Raw genomic sequence first — 23,815 nt, forward strand, 5'->3', positions numbered from 1 at the left:
ATTTTTCCTTTTTTTTTTTTTAAAAAAAAGGAGCCGTCTAATATGGGAAATCTCTCGATCAGTCGATATGTCCAAACCTGCTTTTTCCCTTTTTATGTTACGCAGACGTACCATCCATTGTAGTTAGATAACTATATGACTAATACAAAGGCCCGTGGGTTGGCGGTTGTTTTTATCCAATTGATCGCCACTATATAACTTTTGTGTCATACGGAGCACGCTCTGACGTATAATCCGTCGTCATGCAAGCACCCGTATGTCATAGTAAATTTATGCATAGTCTAATTCCTGGAATAAGCACATATAACACATTATTCATATTCAACTAGAATGTTAAGATTAAAATCTATAGAGTGGTAGAAACGAATACAGCGTATTACTGCAACTATTACGCAGACTTTAGCTCTGAGTCATTCTCGTAGTGATTAGCTACTAATGCCCCGGGAATGATCTGTCCATCTTCAAGATATCTTTGTAACTCGAATCTCGACATAACATCATATATTGCCTGTTCATCCCAGTGACCTGGCAGCACGTCTTCTACTGCCGGGGCAGGGGGTATAGCGCTGAAGATCTGACGCGCAATCTTGACCTGGACGTGCTTTAGCTGATACCGGATGTATGCAAGCGTACCCCCCTTACCTGCTCGAGATATTCGGCAACATCCGACGGGCGGAACTTGGGCTCTTGCTCGAGCATATCCTCGATAGATCCATATTTGTGCATGAGGCGCCACGCGGTGGTTGGGCCAATACCCCCAACCCGCCTAACGAAGTCCGTGCCCATCAAAATCGCTGCGTCCACAAACGCGGACCGCGATAAGCCCAATCTTGTTTCTACTGAGGGTGGTATAATTTGTAGAGGTGCGTTTCGGTTCGTCAGGTTCCGTAATAAAGGGGCGTTGTACATCAGCACGTCCTATGGACAGCCCAATAGCAGCGATCAGCACGCGAACAAATCGAAGAATATAAAAATTCACCGTGTCTTCGCTCCCAACAAAGTCAGCAAACCCATGGAGGACAAGGCTGCATGCTAATGCTTCGCCCTCATATGGGAGGTAGCTTTGGATGCATGGGACGCCCATTGCTTCCAGTATCAAGCGTGATTCCGCATAAGTCAAGGAAGTTGGAGGATTCGCACGGCGCGTAAGTGAGGCGGCCATGATACCGGATCGTTCTTCCAGTTTAGCCGAACGTTCGCTGATAGGTAACTCTACTTCCTCTTCAAGCATAGTTTTATCGCTGATCAGCTCATCATTGTTCAGCTCCACCGATGCGAATTGCTCGACCATTTCTACAACGCGAGCCAGATCTAAAGCCGTGCTTCCAGGTGACGTAACAAGCTGTTTCCATATCTTGCCCTCTTCCTGCGTATATTTCAACTGTGTTCTGGATATCGGAATAGTTGGCATATCTTGAACATCGGCTTCCGCACCTAGAGCAGATATTGAGCCATCGGATCCTGAAGCAGTGGTGCGGTTGTAGTGATCAAAAAGGTTAAATATTGTTTTAGCAAGGGCCTTGTCACTCTCATTTTGTAGGGAATCTATCCTTTGCTTGACCTATGGGGGATTTTGCGCAATCAAAGAGGTAGGTGAGGTTAATCTGAAGTACCCACTTCCGTCGATTGAATGATGGGGATGTGTTCCGCCATGACATCGAAATTTTCGGTATTCGTCATGGAAGATCCAGCCTCATCTAGTTCCAAAGAAGCACGAGCTCGAACTTCAGGTTGGCGGCTGAGATGTTCGGCCGTCTCTGGGAGGCCCAATTGTGGCTTGTCGTACTCCTCGGCCTCTGGCTTTGGTTTGTTATCGTCACGAATCACATCGATATGCTCAGGGAGGCGCGATTTGGTCGAAAGAGCCGCTTCGAGGGTATCTCGAACAATAGTTTCTTCTGGTGCTGTTACATCCGCATCATTGCCGTTGACATGTGATGGAGAACCCAAAGTGTTTTCGGTATCTTGGTCGCTCTCAGAAGGACTGTCCTTGTTCGAGAATAGACCGCCCGGAAGTCCAGTTTCGACGCCAACGGGATCTTCCTTGAATATGTGGCTGGACTTGGTTCCATCGAGCGATGATGATCCACTCGCCAATAAGTTCGCATGTATATTTGATAATTGTCCAAGACGATCCACTTCATTCACCTGGCCCTGAATAACCCCAGCTAAATCGGAAGTGGACATACTTGACTGGTGTTCCTGTTGCAACTGCGGGTCGACTTGTAAAGTCTTCAACACCTCTTCCCGATTTTCAATAGACATATCTTCCAATCCACGGAGGGCCTGAGTTAGGGACAACAGTCTTTCATGACGAGATTTTTCCCATACACCGCGGGCTTGAGCTTGCGTTCTAAGTAGTTTCCGACGTTCGACCTAATTCCATCAGTAAGGCGAGTTGGTGAATGCTAGGAGATAACCAAGCTTTACCTCGTTTTGTTTTGCAGGTATTCGGCCCTCCCCATCAAAAACACATATAACACTGATTTTGTTCTGGCGTAACTCCTGGATGAGTTGATACCATCCCAAAACGTGTCGATGTGGCCGGGAATCAGGCGTATAGAACAAGCGCTGCGTAATCAATGTTCCATCTCTGTAATTGCGTATAAATCAATCTCCGACGACATTGATCTGCATCACGTACATAGCGATGGTCTTGCCTTCAAGTGCCTGAAATCGATTCGGGATATTTTCAATTGCTGCCGGACTTGAATTATGGGATTTATTGCGTGTCTTGTGGCTTTACACTGAGCTTACCATTTTCTCAAGAGAAACGGAACGATACCAAGCACACCCATGAGTGAAGGTGGGGAGCAAGCGCCGAACAAATGACTAGCTAATCAAGCGCCGGAAAGCTTCAAGGGCCCTGATGTTGATTTGAGCGCATACACCAAGCTCCTATGGTCTAGTGGTTATGACGCTTCGTTGTGGAGTAAATCACGTATACGCTACGTGATTTCTTATGTGACCGAAGCAGCCTGTGTTCGATTCACGGTGGGGGCAACCTTTTTGGGACTTCAGCCCACGCCTTTAAAGCATAAATCAACTAGGATTCAAGAATAAACTCTCTATAAGCTCAGAACATACACCGAACGAAACCGGTTTACCAAGAACATGGATGGGTTGGATGACGAAAAGTTCATGCCATCGTTACAAGATGTGAGATAAATAACATGCAAGATTGGATAAATGGATGAGTACCGTAAGATAAACCAAGAAATGCGGGCTGTTATAAGAAATTAGTACCACGTGACGGCCTGTTTTGTCCACCTACCACGACATCAAATGCTCTTAAGCAATTACGCATTCACGGCCCAAGTCGCCATCCGGGTGACTGGGCTGAAATGACATTGGGTTCATGTCCAGAAAAGCGGTGCGTGCTATGTTCTCGTCTAGTTGATACACAGCCAATGGGCCCTGTTCGGATCGACCAATGTATCCTACCATCAACTTGTGTGGTACTTGACGAGTGACAATCTCAAACTCATCAAGCGAGGAGGGATTTGCTGGTTCCAGGAAGGCTCGGTACTCGAATATCAAGGTCGATTTATTGCCTTCATAATATGTCTTAGTACCGAAAGGAACCAGCCAAAGAAACAAACTTACCATTGAGCAATGGCTCGACAATAGGACGGAAGACATTCAATAGTAGAGGCCTTTCCGGATATCTTTTAGCCACCCGATACTGTTGCCTATAAAGGTTATCAAGGTCTTTCTCAAGCAGACGTGGCGCAGGTTTGAAGAGCCTATCCGCAATAATGTCGCCAGTCAAGGAATCACGAATAAAAGAGAGCCGAGTGCTGGGTGTAGGGAAGGCCCTGGTAGGAGAGTTTGGACTGGAGGCCACGCTATAGACACGAATTTCGATAAACCCGTCGAAGAGGGTTTCCTTCATAAAATGATGAAAGAGCTCTTCAAACGAGCTAAATGAGGTAGCCAAATCTAGCCGATACAGCATACGTCTGTAGTCTTTCATCGCTTCCGGGTCCTGGGTCTTCATACGGTTGGAGGGGGGCATACAGGTCAGAGGTACGTCAGATCAGTACCGGTAGCCTGTCCTTAAAAAGGGCCGGTTCTCACCGTTCTTGGTTCACTTTCAGGACGCATGCTGTTTACGAACTAGATTGAGGGATTGGCGATGGCTATTCAGAAAGGGCGATGGCTATTCAGACAGGCCACGCATATACCAGTTGGATCCCTTGATATAGTACGGCGAGAGGCTGGAAAGAGTCGTGGAAGAGAACAAAAAGCATTATTCGGTTCCGAGTACACGGGAAAGGGGTGGCTGTCAACTATACACGATGAGGTCACGTGTTATCTGTGCTGGGACTAAAAACTGCGGCGGAGCCACAGCGCAAGCGTCTATACTACACCTAATTGATATTCGAACGCTGAATTTCTTCTTGTTCGGACAAGTTGGTTTTAGCTCATCAATAAGAGCTCAGAGATATTACATGGAGTAAGCTATATTTATTGTATCGATTGTTGACCTTCGATCACTTCAGGGCCAATGAAGGATTTGGTGGCAGCAGTGGCCGCTCCGCAAAGGAACTTCATATGTATTGTAAGTAGCTTGATACAGATGATAACTTGATCTATGTAACATTTATCTGACTGAATCTATTCATCCTTGGCATTTTCGCTTCGTCTCTACGGTGACTGGGTGTGAGTGGCCAAGTAAATTTGAAACAATGGACTTCCATCCGAGGTTGCCTCGTAAGTTCAGATAGGCGAATAGTGTGCCTTTCCGCTCTCCTATCCAAAATTGTACTTGACCCCCACTGTTCGCTTAAGTGTGAGATTGTTATATGAATCGACCACGCGATCAGGCGGAACGAGGTGATGCAATGTTGTGGGCCTGCGCGCACTAAAACTCTTAAAGTATGGAACTAAGACCTCGAACATCATGCTCAGCATTCTTTCTGCTGCACGTTCCCTCAACTTGGCCATGGTTTCCCTGTGTTGTATGCGCAAAGTCCCTTCCAAGTCCCATCACGTGGCGTATTTCCATCGAGTGATGTAATAGTAGCCCAATACGCCACAAACCAACGAAAGTCATCTTTGCGTAGCTGGTTGTAATAGCCTTTTCTGTGTACGTACTTGGTTTGCCAGTATCTAAACTTATAGCCGATAAATCTCAGGTTCATCACAGGCTATCTTCTCCTTAATATAACACAACTTATATCCGCTGAGTGATCGGTGATTGTGCCACGAGTTTTACGTCGTGTGTTGGCCAAAGCGACTCGATTCAAAGACGAAAACATCTGAATTTGCCCATTAGATCTTGATAACTGGAGAATTTATTCAACTTACGAGTCGTAATGGTATGTCAATATTGATATTTCCACGTCCCGGTTCCGGTTGCAGGCGCTGACAGTACAATGTTGTCACTGACTGCGTGCTTGTTACATGTACGTGTACATTTCTTTACAGCAGAGATCAATTGCTCTTAGGCAGGAGACTGCAACGGATACGACCGGGGGTACTACACCGGCGCCACCACCCACCACTCAATCGCAAACCGTCGAAGAGACCACCACGCCTCGTGCGTCTGACACACCCTCTCGAACGACACCGGTCCCTTCATCCACCGACGAGGTAACACCGACATCACCCCAGACGACACCAACGACACCAACGACACCGACAACAACAAATGAGCCTACAACAACCCAGTAGGCCTATCCATGCTATCTACCAAGTAGTCCTAATTCGAATCTTCCTCCAGGCAAACATCAGCATCAACCCCTCCAACCACTTCCCCCACCCAGCCAACTACATCAAGGATTGAAACATCCGAAACGCAAATAACCACTACCCAACTCACATCTACATCACCCACAAGTCAGAGCACAACGCCACTGGCTTCTGTTACCACCACACAAAGTGAGATTACCAGTGCCTTGCCGTCAACCACTTCTATTCCCACATTGCCTACCACATCTTCTACGCTCGACGTATCTCTTTCTACTGTGTCCACTGTATCCACAACCTCAGGCCCCTCTTCGGCAGTATCAGATACGCAAACTTCATCGCATGAATCAATTTCTTCGCCACCTACTGATACGGGCACATCCCGAACATCCACTCCAGTTATAACTACTTCTGGTTCAGACAGTAATACTATCCCTACAACAGCTTCGGCGCCAGCAACAACCACTACACAAACACAAACACAGACACCAACACCAACACCGACGCCGACACAGACACCAACGCCGTCACCAACGCCGACACAGACACCGGCGCCCACAACGCCCACGACCACAATTTCGACTACGCCAGTCCAAGAGTCTACCACCATCAACTCCGCGTCATCGTCGACATTGACGAGCGTTACCGTAACCACAACAGCTACTGTTGATGGCCGACTCACAACGGCAAGTTACGTTGTGTTTTGCCTATTTGTATCATTAATCTCATAGATTTTCAGTTTACTACAGTTGTTCCGACTCTTGCAAGCCTACCAGAAGGAACCTCAGGTCTCTCGGCCCGAAGTTCAAAAATAGTTGGAGGCGTTGTTGGGGGTACACTGGCTTTGCTAGGCATACTACTTGTCTTGTTTTATATCAGCAGACGTAGACGAAAAGCTGCGGCAGTGAGAGATGCACCTCGTCTTCAAGCCCCACGACAGATGCTGGATGCCGACGATTTTGATCTTGCTGAACCTGCCCCTGCCCCTTATGCGTACGGAATGGTTGGCGCTCGTGCTAACCCGAATCCGAGCGGTAGCATATTTCATGAAGGGCTCCCCGGGACGAGCACGCAACACACTCATTCATACTCGCGGAGTATGGTTAGCGAAAACGATCCATTGCTGGCACACCATATGCGCGGAGGTTCAGCAGATATTGATAGTGTTGCAACCTCATCTCCTCGCGAATCCACACATTTTCGTGCCTCGTCCACAACGGCGCTACTTTATGACCCCAGTGACCCTTTTGGGGATCATGCTTCCCAGTCGACCGGCACTGCCCCACGATCTCAACCACTCGCCGGGACTAAGGCGTTGGAGGCAAGGTCCCGAGGCCCCGACCAACATGTCTACCCTCCCTCGGCGTACCGTGGCCCAGTTACTTCTTCTGAGCCATTGCCTTCATCATCTCCTGTCATAGTTCACCAAGACGCTGGGCACTTTGATATACCGGATATACAGGGCCCCCCTGCCTATGGTAACACGCCCCGTTAAGGCTTCTTGTGTCCAATTGATGGCAGGGCATAGTATCTATATTATTTTTCTGCAAACGGACATTTTGCTTTTCGTACGGACCTCTTCGGATAAATTTTGCTTGTCATATCAGTCCAATCTGGATTGGGAAACACTGTAGTAATTTGAAAATCTTTATGTAGCTGATATAATCAGAGTGTTAATTTCTCTTTCACAGCGATCTCAATAACAGTAAGCATGATAAGTCCTCAAACTGTGAATCGGGCTGAGATGAACTCTTCCCAGCATGTCTCTACACACCCGTAACATATGGGCTGCTCGGGCGCATCTTAGGAGAGGAACAGCTTTGAATGCATGTGGTCGGGGTGTCTCATCCAGTATATTACCGAACGAAGATCTTGCTCATGAAGGCCGACCGAAGAAACACTCCAACCCTCTACTTCATGTTCAAACACATACAGGGGTTCGCAACATGGCGCATGGGTTACATATAATCCGAAATATTGAGACGAAATACGGGGCCATTGAATCATTTTTGTTCCCTCGGGTAAGTGCTGGGTCATCCATTTTGTTTCACAGTATCATTATACCATTGCAGGAATCAGGCACAAACGAATACCATCCTACTTTCTTCTTTAGATTCCGCGAACCTAAAGCGATCAGACAATTGGCCAAACCATATACTCACCTCGATATACCTGTTCTGGAATTGGAGGATAAGCCAAACCATGAAATCGGGATGAACGATGTTGGGTACCTTGTCTCACCAAATTCTTCTGGTATGTGCTACTTTATGTTCTGTCCACAGGGCCTCATATGTTCACAGAATTCTTCCCTACGCATGTGCCCGAGGCAACGGAAACTGGAGATGCTGTTGAAAACCTTCCCGAGGAGGATGCGACCTCAAGCAGCTCAAACAAACCTTCAACGCTCAAAAGTCGCTACGCCATCCGTATTGCGGTTTCTGGCTTGGATGAATGTATGTGTATGAAAATTATGCCCAATATTCCGAGTAATATATTTCTTTAGATCCTCAGCCATTCTTTTCGCACAAGACGATAAATGTTCATGAAAGGGTCCGCATTGAGCGGGAGCTTGCGGGTTGGAAAGGCGCATATGAGACTCTTGAATCCGCCTCGTCGTCGTCGCAACCTCAAGCTCACCTCAAAGCGCAGTCTATTGAGGAACTGCTACAGGAGAATTTCAACGTCCCTCAGAACACCCTCGTTTTGCCGCAAACAAACCATAAGAAAGAACCGGTGCTGGAGGGAGATAGCATATCCGGGCAACTCGAGCAACCCCCGCAACCAACGGAGTACCAACTATTCCGAGTACATTCACGAAGGGACGCTCGTTCAACAAGCAGAGATCCTCTACCTGATTCGGATGTTGGCGCTGGTGAAATTGCTGAGGGTGACTCACCTATCAAAGGGGCGGTAGCAGATGACACCCCTGCTACGGGTTCTTCCGTGCAGTCCAGCGCTCGGGTTAGTGCGAAACGGGAACGTCAGCTCGAGCAAATGCGGCGTGCTGCTGCCTCTCAAGTCCGCTTGATTGCAGAGAAACGACGAATTGACGAAGAGGCTGCAAAGCGCTCGAAAGCGGCATCCGAAGCTGGAACTGATGACCATCTTCCGGCCTCGAACCAAGGAGGATCACTTTGGGATAGGTTTCTTGGACGATAATACCTGTGCTTATTTTTCATGCAATGCATCTCTCCACCGCCTCGATTATGATCGTAGCGCTACTGCAATCCCCGAACTGCAATGACCCAACATACTCAGGAGATCGGCACTTTGGCCGTGCCCGTAAAGTGTTTCCGATCTTAATCGTCTTTCTGCATCGTTGGATCTCGATCGGACCTAAATTAGAACTCCACTTTAACCAAATTTTGGTACTTGAGTTTTAATCACAAAAACCAACTTACCGAAGCTACTGTGATGCTAGCTCTTCAATTATGTTAACTAATATTTTAACATTTCCAACAGAATATTACACATTAGCCCCAGGAGCTCTTGATTTATGATCATTTTACGTAGAGGAACGCATATACTTAGCTGGCTACACAGCTGTAAATGGTTTATCCGCGCGCAGCGACGGGAACAACGAACCAAAGGTGAGCAAAATATTGCATTTTAGCTTTCAACCACCAATTTAAACTGGGTAACTATCAGGTCTGACCAATGCTGCCACAGGAAGAACAATAGGTAATAATATAGAATACTGGTATGGGTGAGAAACATAGGTGAGTCAATGCTCAAGTTTCGTAATATTATTAGTAACACCCCCCCCCGGCTGACACTTGCTAGCCAGGATACACACGTTGGCAAAGGATCAATGGCTGATCGATTTTAAAGGTCGTCAAGGTCTTGTGGAACAGCGGCAAGTATTAGCGGGGCGTATGTTTATAGCCAAGTGCCGATTACATGCTACAACAAATTATTGCTATGCGAAACGAAGAATTTTTAACCACGTATGACCCCTCGGTGCATCAGCAGATCCGGATCAGATACCCCAAGGTTATCCGGGTGACTTCACGCTTGTAGCCGGTCAACTTTGATCATTTTTGAGTTCAAAATCCTGAATATACGGAGTTTACAGAACTCGGCTAGCAATAGCTATAAGATCAATACATAAGATCAATCACAAGGGTAAGAGCAGTGAACAGACTCTTCGTAGGTATGTGGATGGTGAATTTACTTTCCCCAAGCCCCAGCAGGTTTAAACTGGGCCAAACATAATCAAGCCACTACCAAACGTTTACTTTACCTACTATCTATTTTGCGGATTATAAGTCAAGAGGTCAGTTTGACCCAGAGTTGGAGGCATGCTCCTATTACACAGGTTCGCTACTCGCGTGGATTGATTGTAGTGATGTGAGTCCATTTACTCTATTGTTCAGGAGCACTCACATAATGGATAGCAACTCGCCCCCTGTTTGAAGCTAGGGGTACACATGTGTAAACTAAGAAACGGGTGTTCATCCTTATGAGTATATATGCTTCAATTGCAACAAGGAAATTTGATCCGGCTACAGATTGCGAGATAAAATTAACATTGATTCAGGAAGGTGTATTACTAGGAGTCAAGGTTAGTATAAATTGCCTGCTATAATCAAGCTGCTCGAACATTAGGAGTAAAATTTCGCCACAAAAAAGCTACTTTGGAATTAGTGGCTATGCTCGGGAACAAGATCAACCATACGTAATCTCTAGCCTCGGGGCAAGGGTGATAAAAGCCTAGGGACTGCGGCTCGATTCTGTCCTTGCGATGCAGGTAACATAGTGTAAATTCGAAGCTCCGAATGTGTCTTCAATATGCCGTTCCTCTTATGGTAGATGAGCTGGATAACGGGGATAAACAGAACAAGTGTATGGGTGTAGACCTGGTGGCGTTATGGCTTTGCCCTTGGAGGCGTTTGCGTATTGAAGGCTATGATATTGTTGCGGGAATGAGATCATTGTAAGTAAACGCGCGGATGATCAATTATCTCCCAAAGAACTTTGCCTGTTTTTAGCTTGAAAATTCCGGATTATTAAGTTACGGTGGGAGAGTTCCTCACGTGACTTCCCTGAATGTCACGAAAAGCACGTTGTATACATGCGGCACAAAAGGCACGAGTTTTGCTGTTCAATGCGCACTAAAGAGCCTGTTGAACCACGAAGCTTACCGGCTCGTTTGTTATCGCCCCTTGGCTGTGTGACATTCAAGTATCTCTGTCCTCTGAGCCTACTTAAACCCCCATAAAATTTCGGAAACCTATCGATCAGGGGTGCTATACATGGAGCGAATAAGCTTTTAGAAAATAGCACCATAGCCGAAGTTACTGCCCAGGCTGTGACCGGGACTTCACGTTCTTGAAATCTCCGGACGGAAAGCATATAGGTCTCCGTCAGCTTCAGCTCCAGTTTAAGGAGATAGCCCCAATGTTTTGGAACGGTCGTTTGATTAGAGATGAGCAGGCTGGTTGTGGCGATATAACCCCCCTCCCGGCAGCAGCTGGCCTGAACTACCTTCTTTCACGACACTCGCTGACATTTTAGGCTCTTCGAGAGCACGATCCTTACGCTCTGTGCAAATGCACCTTTAGTTGGTGAGTGTGACAAGGCCGAGCCGGTACGATGCGCTTACATTGACCAATAACCCTTTTATGGCTACAGTATCTTCTCTGCCATCAACGCTATTCCTCTTGCGCTACCGCCACCACGACATCTACTAGTCCTTACCTTCCTTCTTTGCCTAACCAGGATGTCTTCCCAAAGGCGGGATTTCCGCCGAATGCTCTACCGCCTAGACTTGGCGACCTCATACCCATCGATCCCTGCATTGATTCAACACTTCATGGACGAGACAGCGCTCGACGGTGTTGTGGAGGTGAAAATGGTAGCTAGCCCCCCAAGGGCGGCGCCCCCACCTTCCAAAGGAAAGCGCAATAACAAACCTCCTCCTCCTCCTCCTGCCCCTCTTCAACCTGTGACTTCCGTCATCTCCTTTAGGCGAGAGGGCAGGGACGTCAATGCGATCGCACTATTTGGCCCGGCATCTGTACCTTCATCCGTGTTTACAGCTGAGGAGCAAGGTGGCTTACCTCGTAACTTGAATGACCCGCTCGCCTTTCTCGACATGCCAGGCATGGTGGTGAAGAAACGTTACCCTCCTCGAACTACCCTTGTGTGGGTGTTCGCCCCGTTGGTCCAGAAGTTGCTCGATGAGGGCGCGGACACTGTGATGTTTGAAGTTCGTAGTTACATCGCGGGAGCAGACTCTGTTCGAGAAGCTCAGTCCACTCTTCACCCGTTTCCCCTTATGGTACAGCGCACTCGACGACCGAGGCTTCACCGTCAGTACTTGCGTCTGGATCAACACCAAGCTCGGGGGGACAGGGCTCGGCCTTCGAGGATTTGTCTGTAATTCAATATACGCAGTCACCGGCCGCCTATCCTCATGCGGACAACAAAGCTCCTATACTTACAGAACTTCATCGTCGGCCTCAAGAAATTCGAGCAGAGGCAGCGTACGAAAGCCCACATCCTTTACATTACTCCCCTTCCCAACGACAACCATCTATACCTACACATACTCCGGGTCCCACAGTACCTCACTGGTCCCAACCACAGCCAGAAGCCTGGAATCCTGCATCTGGTTATAGCGACTTGCAGCCTCTACTCGTTCCACCGTCCTGGGGTTCTTCGTTCAGCTCCGAGGCTTGGAGCGAACATCCAGGCTCATCGTGGCAATCTGATTCTGCACCTGCTTCCTACGATTATCCAACAATCCCACCCCTCCCGTGGCAAGGCTTGCAGGAGACATCATACGTACCTGGCGCTCTTGAACCAACCGCTGGCCAAGCTTACTTTAGGGAACCGGCGCCGCCGAACTTCCAGGAAGGCTACTATATGCCACATACGAATTTAAGTGATCAACCAGGTTTTCCACAAATATCCATGCGGCCATGACGGCACGAAGTGGGGAGACTCCAGCTACGAGCTATGAATCGCCTGGTGCCGGCTTCCAGGAAGATAATCGAGCAGTGAATTGGGAGGCACGGTACCCATACCTTGGTGCACTAGATGTTCCGCCGAGCGAGGCGTTCTCCTACTCGCCTATACCACATGATCGGGGTAGTGAGATGAGGGCCTCTGAGTTTGATCAGCGACCTAGGACTGGTAGTCCTACTTCACCTCCAGATTCCTCGGAGCGGGACTCCTTGACGCCCACACTTACAAACCCAGGATTTGAACGGACTTCCGCCCCTGCATCACAGAAACAGTGGCCATTTTCCCGAGGGCCCTCAAGCCAACCAACTCATTGGCAGCGTTCTACCAGCGCATACACCTCGGTTTCTCCCAATCTAGGCGTGCCTGGATCTTCTCGTTCTGTTTCTGCCGCATTACCCCGGTCGCGAGTACGTTTACGTTCGAATTCTCCAGAACCTGCAGGGGAAGCATCAATAAGAGGAGCCAAAAGGCTTAAAGTCAATCCGGGCATCCTTTCAAGTACTCACTTTAAACCCGTCGATGTGGCTTCACCTCCACCTATTTCTGCTGGCTCCTCTAGCTCTGCGTCAAGATCTCTGAAATCCCGCGTGTCCTCGACTGTGCGCCCCGCAAGTTCAACCCATCGCTCCCACCAAACTGCTTCTCCCACCGAAGTGACGCAAGATCAACAGGAGGCTGATAGCTCTTTGTTAGAGATATTGAGCCGCCCCGCTCCCTACAAACGCATGCTTGGCTATGCTGCCCGCCAACATGATGGGAGTATCGTAGCTTACGAGCTTGACGATTCTGTCGCTGCAACTACTTTCGATGATACGTTACTGGGACTTGGTTTGAGCAGCGTCACCAATGTCGCGGCGCTAGGTATGGAGCTAGGTCGCCGTGCTGCCCGTAGGCAACGAGAGTCCAATCTACGAGGCACTGTCGGGCACGATCAAACTGCTACCACAAACACGTATGGAGAGCACGGGATTCCACAACAGCCTCAAGGCAGTGATAGCCGAACAGGGCCTTTTCGTGGAGCTATATCCAGGCCTGCATGGCAAGGCTGTGTGATTGCGTGAGTCAATCACGGTCTGTTTTTTTTTACGTTCTGGTAGGCTTACTTTATTCTTGGTTTGGAGTGGATATGTGTGATTTACGTCCGTTTCGCCGTGCTCCGTAGCAGACGACTTCTACTGGGCTACATGTTTCAAGCTCTTTCTGTTTCTTTTAGCAACAATCGTTTTTTTTAGTTTCAGTCATGCTGCACATGTATATTTACAACACTCACTCATATGTTTCATACTCTCTACCACATCCCTCGTACTCTTTTCTTTCGTTCTTTGTTTCTTGTTTCATTTTGATACCCTCGGATTCCTGGTGCTCCGGAGCTCCATGCAATAATGTCAGACGCTGAACTTTGTTTGAATCAATACAACTTATATCCGACAGCGAAAGATACTCACTGGCTGGGAACATAGTAATTTACCGTGGCCCGAGTGCATACTCGGTTAAAATAGTACAAACAAGATTGCATATGTTGGGATATCTGGAAGGGTTGATACGCAGATGGACCAACGAGGGGCATGTTATTCGCACAATGCCCCAAGAAACATCAAGGCATATTACATCGTCTAACCAAATCCTTTGACGGATATAACCCCCTCGCCCAAAACCCGCGTTCCTCTAATGATAGGGAACTGTCTGAGCATGGCACTCAATATCAGCCTCAAGCATAGCCTTGATAGCGGATTATACGTAGAATTTTGAAGTGTGTGTTTTCCGTGTCATTTTAGCAGATAGTAGAGCCTAGCTGCCTGATCTAACGTAGAGAGACGGTGCGTACGTGTATTAGGTAGTTGGGTTGTTGATGAAATGAAGCGAAAACTCAGTGATGGACAAAACAGGGATTCACGTGGCGATCATGTCATTACTCATCCCCACTTTCCTTCCCTGGGCGCTTGATCATGACACCCACTATGGTTCGCCACTACCTTACTATCCTTACATGATATTAGGCAATATAGATTCGCTTTTGGTCTTATATCTATGGGCTTTCGTGTATTGCTACTGGTATATTACCGACGTTTCGTATACGTAGATTGCGATCAGTATTTACTGTAGCAACCCCTGGAGCCAAATCCAAGCGCTATGTCTGTGCTGCATTGAACCCGATTTGATCCTTGGCATTGTCGACATACTTACAGGCGCCCCTAATTCACTGCCTATTGCGTCTTAACTTACCCGGATTGACACAGTATTTCTACATTCCACCTTACGTGATACTTGATTGACCTAGCGGTCCAAGTCCTCTTGTCTAGCGCTTCGCCAAATAGCCAAAGCTAGATACGCATGACACATCTGGATCGAAGAAACCCGCGAACTTGACCACAGTAGTCACGTTTGGTTCAAAACGGCTGTTGTTATAGAGAACGTTCCCAATCGTAGACTTGAATGTTGGTCACTTGGCAGATGCCATTTGGAATATCTGGAAATCATTTGTAAGTACGAACGAAAGCTGGAATACTGAAGAACTTCGAGAAGTTTCCGTAGTGGATAAAACATTCTGCATATAGATGTATTGTATAGTTCCTGGACTACCTCGCCATAGACGCAAGCAGTCCAAGCCATGCTGTGTAGATTGGGGTCTGACGGCTCTCTACCATGGGTAACAATATGTGATGGTGGTGGTAGTATTTCCACACATTTCCGTTTGTAGCGCGCACTTCGTAACTATAGTCAAGGGTCAGATACAGTATACCTTTGCTACTCTAATTTGATCATACGGGCAAAATACACACAAGGGCCTCGTACCCAAGGCTCGCGCACCATTTCGTACTGGAACAAAAGATGTATCATTATATCAACGACCTCGGCTTATTTATTTTAGCCGCCAAGCGATGGATCTGAGAAGCAAAGCGACGTTGCGAAAGAAGATAACCATCGCCGTGGCCACCAGAATCAATCCTGGGGTAAGCATGTGAACTCAAGCCGCAGCACCTCGGCATATGTGATATAAAAAGCGGGCAGTATACTTTTTGTGAATATCAGACGGCTAGACCGCTGTACATTGTTCCTTCGTTTTGCTCAGGTAGCATCTTTGCCAGCTGTTATAGTTACTGCATCTTTTCAGCGATACTTTTACATCAGTGAGTAGATTTGGGTTGAACAACCGTTCCATTCTCACATGATACATTAGCATTCACTTGGGCAGGCCCTTAGGCAACCTTCTTAACCTAACTTTTAGTCATGCGTCCTTCGTTCAAAGCGTTTCTTGGTGGTTTGAGCCTACTGTCCATTCAAATTAGGGCTGTTCATGGCCATGCGGTCATTATTGCAGTAGCAGGAGACAATGGTGTCACGGGTGCCGGATTTGGTATGGGTATGTGCATATATTCACATTTATTTGCCAAATCTGGTGTGTTAATACTTTACTTCGATCTACTATTCAGTCAGCTCCGTTCCTCGCGATGGAACCGACGAACAGCCTTTCCAAATCGATACTTCAGTATTCAAGAATCTGATTGCTGATCCCTGTGGTGCGACACTCGCTGGAGGGAGCGTTAATATTGCCAACTCCCTCGCTGCTGCCGAAAAGGCCGGCAATGGTCAACTTCCAGCTCTAACCGATGACATGGTCGCTAGTATAACGTTGCACCAGGTCAACGGAGATGGAGGAGGTCCATTTACCGGTAGGTCAAATGATGCTTCAGCCTCATATACTTGCTCAAACATTTGGCAGCCATGTTCAACGCTGACGGTACCGGCCTCAAATGGCAGAATGCTACTGTCGTCACACAGGCCCCAGGAGAGAATGGCCTGCTTGTGTACGTCTATTTGTATCTCTTTAACCACTAGTCCCTAACCCTGTGTTAACAGGGGTGGGCCTTTCAACTCTTTGTTCGAGGCCCAGCTTCCGGCCGGGACTAAATGCACCGGGGGTACCAATGGCGATGGTGAGTTCAATACAACGCTTCTTGTCATTTATCACAAGTCATGCTAAGCTCCGCATACAGCGTGTCTTATTCGCGTTTCAAACGGCGGTGCAGCAGTTGGAGCGGGTCCATTTGGTATGTGCGCTTTTGTGCCAGAGAAAGAACAAGTGAATATATCTACATAGGCGGTTGCTTTGCGGTTCAAATGCCAAACAACGGGGGAGGAAATTCTACTACTGGTAACGGCACTGGTGGGAATCGTAGCGGACGCAATCGCAATAACCATAAGCTTCAGCGTTCGAATGACATATCACAGCTGAAACGCCAGATTCAACGTCTCGTTCGTCGCTTGTCGATTAGTCCCAGCGAGGCTAATGACTTGATCACTGCGGCGGGTAGCGCGCTCAATGTTCCTATTGATCTATTGGTGAGTATAAATTCCAAATCATTTTAAACCACTAACCCACCCCATGAGTAGGCCGGACAAGATGATGCGTCTCCAAATGGCGGGAATTCCACGACTGCCAAAAATGTATGAAGTTTAGCTACCTATATACCCAGAAACCTCTTAATCGCTTTTATAGGCTGTTATTTCGGTCAAGCAGGCAGAGCAGCTCAAAGTGGCTGTTAAGGATGCGGTTAGCAAGGCTATCGAAATGATGGCAACTGGTGCTGTGACACCCACAAGCGGAGCAGTAGCGACTCAAGTCAATTCCAATCCGGACCTTGCAATCACGCGTAACGTAAGTATTTCTAGTCCACTTGTTTCGCCTTTAAACTAAGTATTACATGCATACGGTGTTGCTAGCAAGAGATGAGCGCCTCGTTCTCTTCAAGCCTCGCCACGTTTGTGTCGGAGCCCGTGGGCCAACCGGCTGGTACAGCGATCATCACCGCTACTGCTACCGGGGGTACCGGTGCTACTAGGACCACCGCAGCACCCACTGCTACCTCAAGTAAGTCATCGGTTTTCTAACGGCTTAAAAACAATTAATCAATTAATTTATTGCAAGCCTCAACTCGCGGCAATGGAAACGGTCGAAACCGCAACAACAACGGAAACGGAAACGGAAACGAAACGGAAACGGACATGGCGGGAACCGAAACCAAAACCAGAACAATCGCAATGACGCTAACGGGGATGGCACCAACCGTAATGCAGGTAACAATAGGCGTGACGCATCACGCCCGCACATGCGCAGCAGGATCATGCGCGATATTATTTTTGAAGAATCATGAACGGGTGGTCTGTGTGTGGTGCCCGGCGTTGGATGTAGAAGTATTTAAATATGCAGTATCTTATCATTTTTGTGGCAATTCTATATAGTTCATTTTCGGTCTGGTCACAAACATACAGTGATGGAGTCAAACGAGACATGCGCATCGAAGCAATGGGTTCCAAATACATAGTTTGTTACCAACGGTGAACACAGCCCGGGCATAGTGTATAGGTGCGAGTAAAGGTGATCTTGGTACATAAGGATAACGGAGATTTCGAAGTCAGGTTATCCTAAAGCTGTCGGCACACTATCCTATCCGTGGCCATAAAATGCCGGTTTTTATCACGGTAAACATGTATTACCAATGATGTTGGTACAATGTATAGCCAGGTGGGAACAGGCGTGCTTTATGACGTGTGCAGACGTCACCTAAGACTTGTTAATGCACTAGAAGTTCAAACGAAGAAATGCGAGTATATCCCCCACAGTTAGGTCGGACCCCAGACTGGTCACGTGAGAGCTCCACAAGAGGTATCAGGGGTCCGGTCGCTGGAAGCTCGTCTCACCAGCTGTGAATATAACCACAACTATCAACTTTTGACTCCGTGCGTGGACCGTGGTTGGCCGGTTTAGCTTCTAGCAACTACGCTCAGTCCTGCTTTTTAGACACGAACCACCAAGTCATTTACTCTCTTTGACATTCAATTTAAATCTACAAATCACACCACACCCCTGATCGTGATGGACTTTGCGAGGAGAGATATGCTCGTTGAGCGGAGATTTGAGGTGATAGGCGCGGGCCCCAGGCTAGGAAAAAGGCAAGATCCGGAGCCAAGTAGGTACTCGATTTACCTTATCCCGCTCTCGTATTATTGGAGCAACTGTATTTCTGTTGTTGGCTATTCGGACTGACGATCGCCGGCCGTTCTCGTAGCAACTACCGAATCAACGCCTGCTCAAACTCCAACATCTTCAACGCCTCCTGGAACCACTAGTATTCTGCCGACTAGCACTACCCCAACTGCTTCGACCGCACCGATCGAAACTACTACCAGCCCAACCAGTCCTACCAGTAGCGATCCTGTCAGCACCCCTGTCAGCACTCCCACCAGTACTACTCCCGTCAGCACTCCTGTTACTTCAGGGCCTTCCACTCCTATCGAAACCTCCCAACAATCTACCCCCACTTCTGCCTCCCCTACTTCTCCTACGGACCCGGCTCAGACTAGCTCAGCTGCGTCTCAGTCTTCTCCATCGGCAACCTCAGAGATTTCGACATCTGCTGCTGGTACTACGAATGCTCCAGTGGTCACTACGCGTGTTATTACTTCTGTCCTTACAAACGGGGCGGGCAGCACCGTACCGTTCTGTCCACCTCGACTTCTGTCGGGCCCACCGCTTCTCCATCAAATTCAGGCTCTTCCAATAACACCGGTGCGATCGTTGGGTAAGTGCGTTTATGCTCATGAGAAACTGCGCATTTAACTTCAGTTTAGGGGTGTAGTAGGGGGTGTTGGGGGTTTGCTTTTACTCATAGCTTTGCTGTGGTTCATTCGGCGGAAAACGCATAAGGACAAATTCGAAGAAAGTGAGCACACTTGGCCCAAAACGTGGGATCTTGGTTTATTGACTTTTTTTAAGATATGTTCGCTCCGGATCGGAACGTGGATAGGCGGGAAATGGATCTCGCAGGAGATGATGTTGATGACCCCGAAGCGATCGCACGGCCCTACCATCTCCCACCTTCTCCGACCCGGAATGAAATGGCAATGTCCGCTGGTTCGCAGCCTCTTTCCGCGCAAAGTCACGGCCGGCCATTGTCTGAACTTGATGAAGCAACCTCGGGAATGTCTCGACCCACCTCGGGGACGAGCTATTATACACAGCCTGGTTCTGGTATGGGGATGCCTATGCCTATGTCCATGACTATGCCCATGCCCATGCCAATGTCCCGCGATCACATTGCCTATACGCACTCACGGGCCAATTCAACACACGATCACCTCACTCAACCATCAGAGCCCGCCACGTCGGAGGGCGGTTCATCTTCGGCCCGCCTTATGAAGGACCGCGAGGCAAGGCGCCTCCACGTGGCCAACGACAATGAGGTAATTGTACATACAGACGGTGGCCGGGTGGATGAAGAACCCGAGGAAGATGCTCCGCGGGAAATTCCACCAACGTACGAATCTATTGGCGGTCCGTCGGGGGCTCGGTAGCCGAGAAAAGTTGAAATACACACTTGGGCAAATGTCAATGGTCGAAGGCGTTTGCCATGTTAGCTTACTTCGAATCTTGTACAGACGGTCCTTTCTAGAACGGCGTAACTTCTTTTATATAATTTAGTACATATTTTTTCGATTGTGCTTTGGACCTAATCACTGTTTGTATTCGTCCCTCCCCCGATCTTTACATATCTCTGTATTCCCAATACACCGTCTGATAACTGTCTTTGAATACAATAATGGAAATGAATGTCTATGATTTAAGTGCTCCGCGGGGACCAAAAATACTGCTGATCACATTCATATTCGTGATTCCGCCGCGGAAAGTTTATGCTGACATATTGTGTGGAACTAGCTGGCTCGTCAGGCTCTGACAAAACCGGTTGACGAAATATATCCCGCCCTCACGTGATACCGATTATTCCTGACTACTATGTTCAGCACACCCGTGGCACTCGCGAGGTCGGCCTGGAAAGGTGGGCGAGGGTTACTTATACAATACATATCTAATTCCCTACAGGGCCATACTTTGTTGCGTTCTCCAACCTAAGTCGAGCCCGAACGGATAATATTCCTGTGAAAACTATGTCACGGTCCTGCACTATTCTACCTAATTTTGTTGGGTGAGGTTTATTTACGATATCGAGCCATTCTCACTCTGATACATATCCCATTTAGTGTAAAATTCCTTGTCCATAATGGAAAGCAGTTCCTCCCGGTTTCGGTCACACAGGACATGGTTGGACATAAGCTCGGAGAGTTTGCCCCTACTCGAAAGAGATTCACATTCAGGTGAGTGACAGTACTTTGATACAGCTCTGCCCCTCTGAATATACATTGGCATATAGGCAAACCAAGAACAAGTAGCGCACAGTTTTTGGATTATGTCATAATCTTATTGCTACACTTTAACGCTGGATCTCTCTCATTGAACGGATCTGCCAAATGGTATTAGTTCTTACAGTGTATACATATCTCGGATTCTGTCCATGTCTAGGAAGAACTCCAGAGTCAACGGTGTGAACATGTAGCGGCAAGTGTGTAAATGGATCGATTCGGAACAGCTTCGTTTATTAGTATTACAAGACACCGTAGGCCACCTGGTCTCTTATAAAAACCTCAAACGCAAGTCCAACGAAGACGCGTGTAGATGCAAATTCTTCTGGTGCGGCTAGCGCTTGGAGAAGATCTTCAACTGATCAAATTCCGGCTACCAACAACCACGTCAGTCCAGCTACGACCCATTATTGGGTGTTAGTTATCTCAAGAACCAATCTAGAAGATACTCTGCACGTCTTATTTGAACCCCCTAATATTGATTGATAACTGCTTGCTACGTACGCGTGCCTCTTCACTTAACGACGATACCTCTGTACACATAGTTCAGCCTTTGCTTTTGATTTGTTCTTGACTTGACCCGACCGAGTATTCACACGTTCTTCCCTGAAGCCTATATGCCACTGGTGCATTTTGACAATCCTCCTATGATACGACATACTCGAAGAACTAGCTCTCGTTCTCAAAAGACTGGAATACCAAAAATAATCCGCCGAGTCTGGCATCTTATTACCACTTATGGTCCAGCTATTGGTACGTTATCATTGTACTCCCGTATAATGTGATGTCTTCTGAAAGGTTGGATATCAGTCGCTGTGGCGTTCATCCTGTCAGCCATGCCATCAATCATCCTCGTGACTATTGCTCATCACTACAAAATCGAAAGAACAGTCAAGGTGTCCATTATGCATATTTTTATCGCTTGCCTATTGGAGTTCATGGCCCTGTCGTCTTTCATTGTTTGCATTTCCCGGGATCCAGGGCCGATCCAGCAATTAGGCTCTGGAGATGCGGAGCGTGCTGCCTTGGATGCACCTCCCAGGAGCAATGAGAACGACGAAGAACTTAGTCTCGCAGAAGCACTAGCTGGACCCTCAATTAAGGATGCAGAGTCCAGTGAAGATGATTCAGATATCGAAGTGGACGACCAAGGGGAGAAGAGATGGTGCAGAAAATGCTGGGCTCCCAAGGTCAGTGTACTGACTTGTGAATTTAACATGGACGTTCATATACGCGGATGGCACAGCCCGAGCGTGCTCACCATTGCTCGTATTGCAAACGCTGCGTACTAAAAATGGGTATGTAGCTGTTCATATGCGGAGACGTTCAGGGGGGCTAAGTGATCCGTTAGATCATCATTGTCCGTGGCTGGCAAATAATTGTGTCGTTGGTGTGCTTCCGTGTTTGTCACCAAAACCTTTCTTACCGAATTGATTTGGCACAGGGGCACCGAACCTATCCTTCATTTGTTCATTTTCTTGTTTGCACGATGTTAATCGCGGTTCATGCCGTCTCAGTATCCATTTCTCCGATCAAATGGTACTTCAATAATGCAATTGAGGCAAGTTGCCCCAACATTTAATAAAATTCTACTAATTCACAGCTGAATTTAGGTTCTTGATTCCACACCTTTTCATGCTTTGTACCTCGCACTAGGAGGTGCAATTTTTACTATATGCATGGGCTCCTTTGCTGGATTCCATGTTTATCTTGTGACGTTAGTTGGTATTTTCTGAGCTAAAATAAAAAAGGTCACTCACTTTACGACAGGACAGGGCAGACCACGATCGAGCAACTTTCCCCATACATGTTGCTTCGATATCTCCCGCCTCCGAGAACTGTCGATGCACGCAAAAGCAACGATAGCGACAGGTTGGTTCAATTATTCATTCCAGGCCTTTTGAATATTCAACTCTAGGGGCAGATCGTTCGAATCTGATGTAGACCTACAATCTATGCTCAACACAGGCCCAGAGGAGATTCAACTGAACACGAGTTCTTCTCTGGTATCCCCTGCTGGACTGGAGACTTTGCCACTTTACCCACCACCTGGACATTCTATGCCAGTCGCATCACGACAGAACTCCTTTCAGCTGGCCGAACATACCATGACGCGTGAACAGCGTCGTATCGTGCGTTCTGCCGCCGGCAAGATTCGGATCTATGATCTTGGATGGAAGCGAAATTGGGTGGAGTTATACGCAGCTAGGCCAGAAAGGTACTTCCTTGACTGGTTGGAGATTTTTTGGTGGGGAGGCCGTGGGTAAGTGACTGATTCTGCCGAACACATTTAGGCTGGAACACACTCTGAGCGAATGATTTTGCGGTTAGAACGAGCGGTAACGGGAGATCTTTTCCTCGGAATCCTAAGGCGGGCCATATGCTCGAACGGCTAAGAGAGCATCTTGACGGAACTTCATGAACGAAGGCACTGGAGTGTTGGAATATTGATGGGACGTTTCTGGATATGTATCTTCATATGATTTAGATATTAATCGTTTTGACCCGTATAGTGCATGTAAGCTTGGTTGTCTCCGCGTGCGCATGCAGTGTTATATCGTTACTTTATGAATTTCTAATATAATACAGTTTTCTGGCCTTGAAGAATTAAAGAGTGTACTGGTTCCAGCCAATAGACCATTCAATTAAAACGGATGCACTCCCAGCTCTGAAACTACAAGCTCTGAGATGCGGAGGACTCGTGGAGGTGTAAAGCTCAGAGGTGAGAGCAAGATATAAGTCAGTCGAAATACTTTTAGTATTCAGTATGATATATGGAAGAGACTGGCTAAACTAGTTCCGCCTCTTTAGCTTGTAGGTCCCCGGGTTTTTTTCTTACTACAACTTCAACCGCACACTCCCATCCATCATCCTCTCGAGAGAACGATTTTGATACAAGTGTGCGGCCTTAAGTGCTCCATCCAAGTGGTAAATCGATTGGACTGAGAGAGGC

The 23,815-nt window shown here is 47.6% G+C and overlaps 8 protein-coding genes and 1 non-coding gene across 9 annotated transcripts; 7 read left to right on the forward strand and 2 right to left on the reverse strand.

Moving 5' to 3' along the window:
• Window positions 1-388: 388 nt before the first annotated feature.
• RhiXN_01623 (XPG i-region domain-containing protein) lies at window positions 389-2,798 on the reverse strand (the record flags this gene model as incomplete). The annotated part of the gene is made up of 7 exons (XM_043321442.1): window positions 389-592; window positions 643-918; window positions 980-1,561; window positions 1,618-2,376; window positions 2,431-2,593; window positions 2,645-2,707; window positions 2,758-2,798. The coding sequence occupies 7 exons, from the start codon at window positions 2,796-2,798 to the stop codon at window positions 389-391; spliced, it is 2,088 nt and encodes a 695-aa protein (XP_043187265.1).
• Window positions 2,799-2,894: 96 nt separating this feature from the next.
• On the forward strand, window positions 2,895-3,003 carry RhiXN_12462. Its single transcript has one exon. It is a non-coding gene; the product is annotated as a tRNA-His (tRNA).
• Window positions 3,004-3,291: 288 nt separating this feature from the next.
• On the reverse strand, window positions 3,292-4,018 carry RhiXN_01624 (uncharacterized protein; the record flags this gene model as incomplete). Its single annotated transcript, XM_043321443.1, has 2 exons — window positions 3,292-3,554; window positions 3,607-4,018. 2 exons carry the CDS (start codon window positions 4,016-4,018, stop codon window positions 3,292-3,294), a joined length of 675 nt encoding a protein of 224 aa, XP_043187266.1.
• A 1,391-nt stretch (window positions 4,019-5,409) lies between these two features.
• RhiXN_01625 (uncharacterized protein) lies at window positions 5,410-7,189 on the forward strand (the record flags this gene model as incomplete). Its single annotated transcript, XM_043321444.1, has 3 exons — window positions 5,410-5,675; window positions 5,729-6,392; window positions 6,434-7,189. 3 exons carry the CDS (start codon window positions 5,410-5,412, stop codon window positions 7,187-7,189), a joined length of 1,686 nt encoding a protein of 561 aa, XP_043187267.1.
• A 265-nt stretch (window positions 7,190-7,454) lies between these two features.
• On the forward strand, window positions 7,455-8,853 carry RhiXN_01626 (uncharacterized protein; the record flags this gene model as incomplete). Its single annotated transcript, XM_043321445.1, has 4 exons — window positions 7,455-7,715; window positions 7,767-7,947; window positions 7,995-8,147; window positions 8,198-8,853. The coding sequence occupies 4 exons, from the start codon at window positions 7,455-7,457 to the stop codon at window positions 8,851-8,853; spliced, it is 1,251 nt and encodes a 416-aa protein (XP_043187268.1).
• Window positions 8,854-11,416: 2,563 nt separating this feature from the next.
• On the forward strand, window positions 11,417-13,727 carry RhiXN_01627 (uncharacterized protein; the record flags this gene model as incomplete). The annotated part of the gene is made up of 3 exons (XM_043321446.1): window positions 11,417-11,977; window positions 12,094-12,595; window positions 12,649-13,727. 3 exons carry the CDS (start codon window positions 11,417-11,419, stop codon window positions 13,725-13,727), a joined length of 2,142 nt encoding a protein of 713 aa, XP_043187269.1.
• Window positions 13,728-15,894: 2,167 nt separating this feature from the next.
• On the forward strand, window positions 15,895-20,019 carry RhiXN_01628 (uncharacterized protein; the record flags this gene model as incomplete). The annotated part of the gene is made up of 15 exons (XM_043321447.1): window positions 15,895-16,027; window positions 16,098-16,337; window positions 16,388-16,472; window positions 16,525-16,601; window positions 16,662-16,715; window positions 16,766-17,007; window positions 17,059-17,112; window positions 17,165-17,323; window positions 17,389-17,536; window positions 17,594-17,742; window positions 18,467-18,635; window positions 18,735-19,105; window positions 19,156-19,247; window positions 19,297-19,388; window positions 19,442-20,019. 15 exons carry the CDS (start codon window positions 15,895-15,897, stop codon window positions 20,017-20,019), a joined length of 2,643 nt encoding a protein of 880 aa, XP_043187270.1.
• A 439-nt stretch (window positions 20,020-20,458) lies between these two features.
• RhiXN_01629 (ribosomal protein S19) lies at window positions 20,459-20,892 on the forward strand (the record flags this gene model as incomplete). Its single annotated transcript, XM_043321448.1, has 4 exons — window positions 20,459-20,501; window positions 20,546-20,648; window positions 20,704-20,817; window positions 20,874-20,892. 4 exons carry the CDS (start codon window positions 20,459-20,461, stop codon window positions 20,890-20,892), a joined length of 279 nt encoding a protein of 92 aa, XP_043187271.1.
• Window positions 20,893-21,509: 617 nt separating this feature from the next.
• Window positions 21,510-23,181, forward strand: RhiXN_01630 (DHHC palmitoyltransferase; the record flags this gene model as incomplete). The annotated part of the gene is made up of 6 exons (XM_043321449.1): window positions 21,510-21,615; window positions 21,673-22,052; window positions 22,476-22,579; window positions 22,633-22,734; window positions 22,787-23,095; window positions 23,157-23,181. The coding sequence occupies 6 exons, from the start codon at window positions 21,510-21,512 to the stop codon at window positions 23,179-23,181; spliced, it is 1,026 nt and encodes a 341-aa protein (XP_043187272.1).
• Window positions 23,182-23,815: the final 634 nt, after the last annotated feature.

The sequence above is a fragment of the Rhizoctonia solani genome, chromosome 16 (genome assembly GCF_016906535.1).
Source record: "Rhizoctonia solani chromosome 16, complete sequence".
In the NCBI taxonomy this organism is placed as follows: domain Eukaryota; kingdom Fungi; phylum Basidiomycota; class Agaricomycetes; order Cantharellales; family Ceratobasidiaceae; genus Rhizoctonia; species Rhizoctonia solani.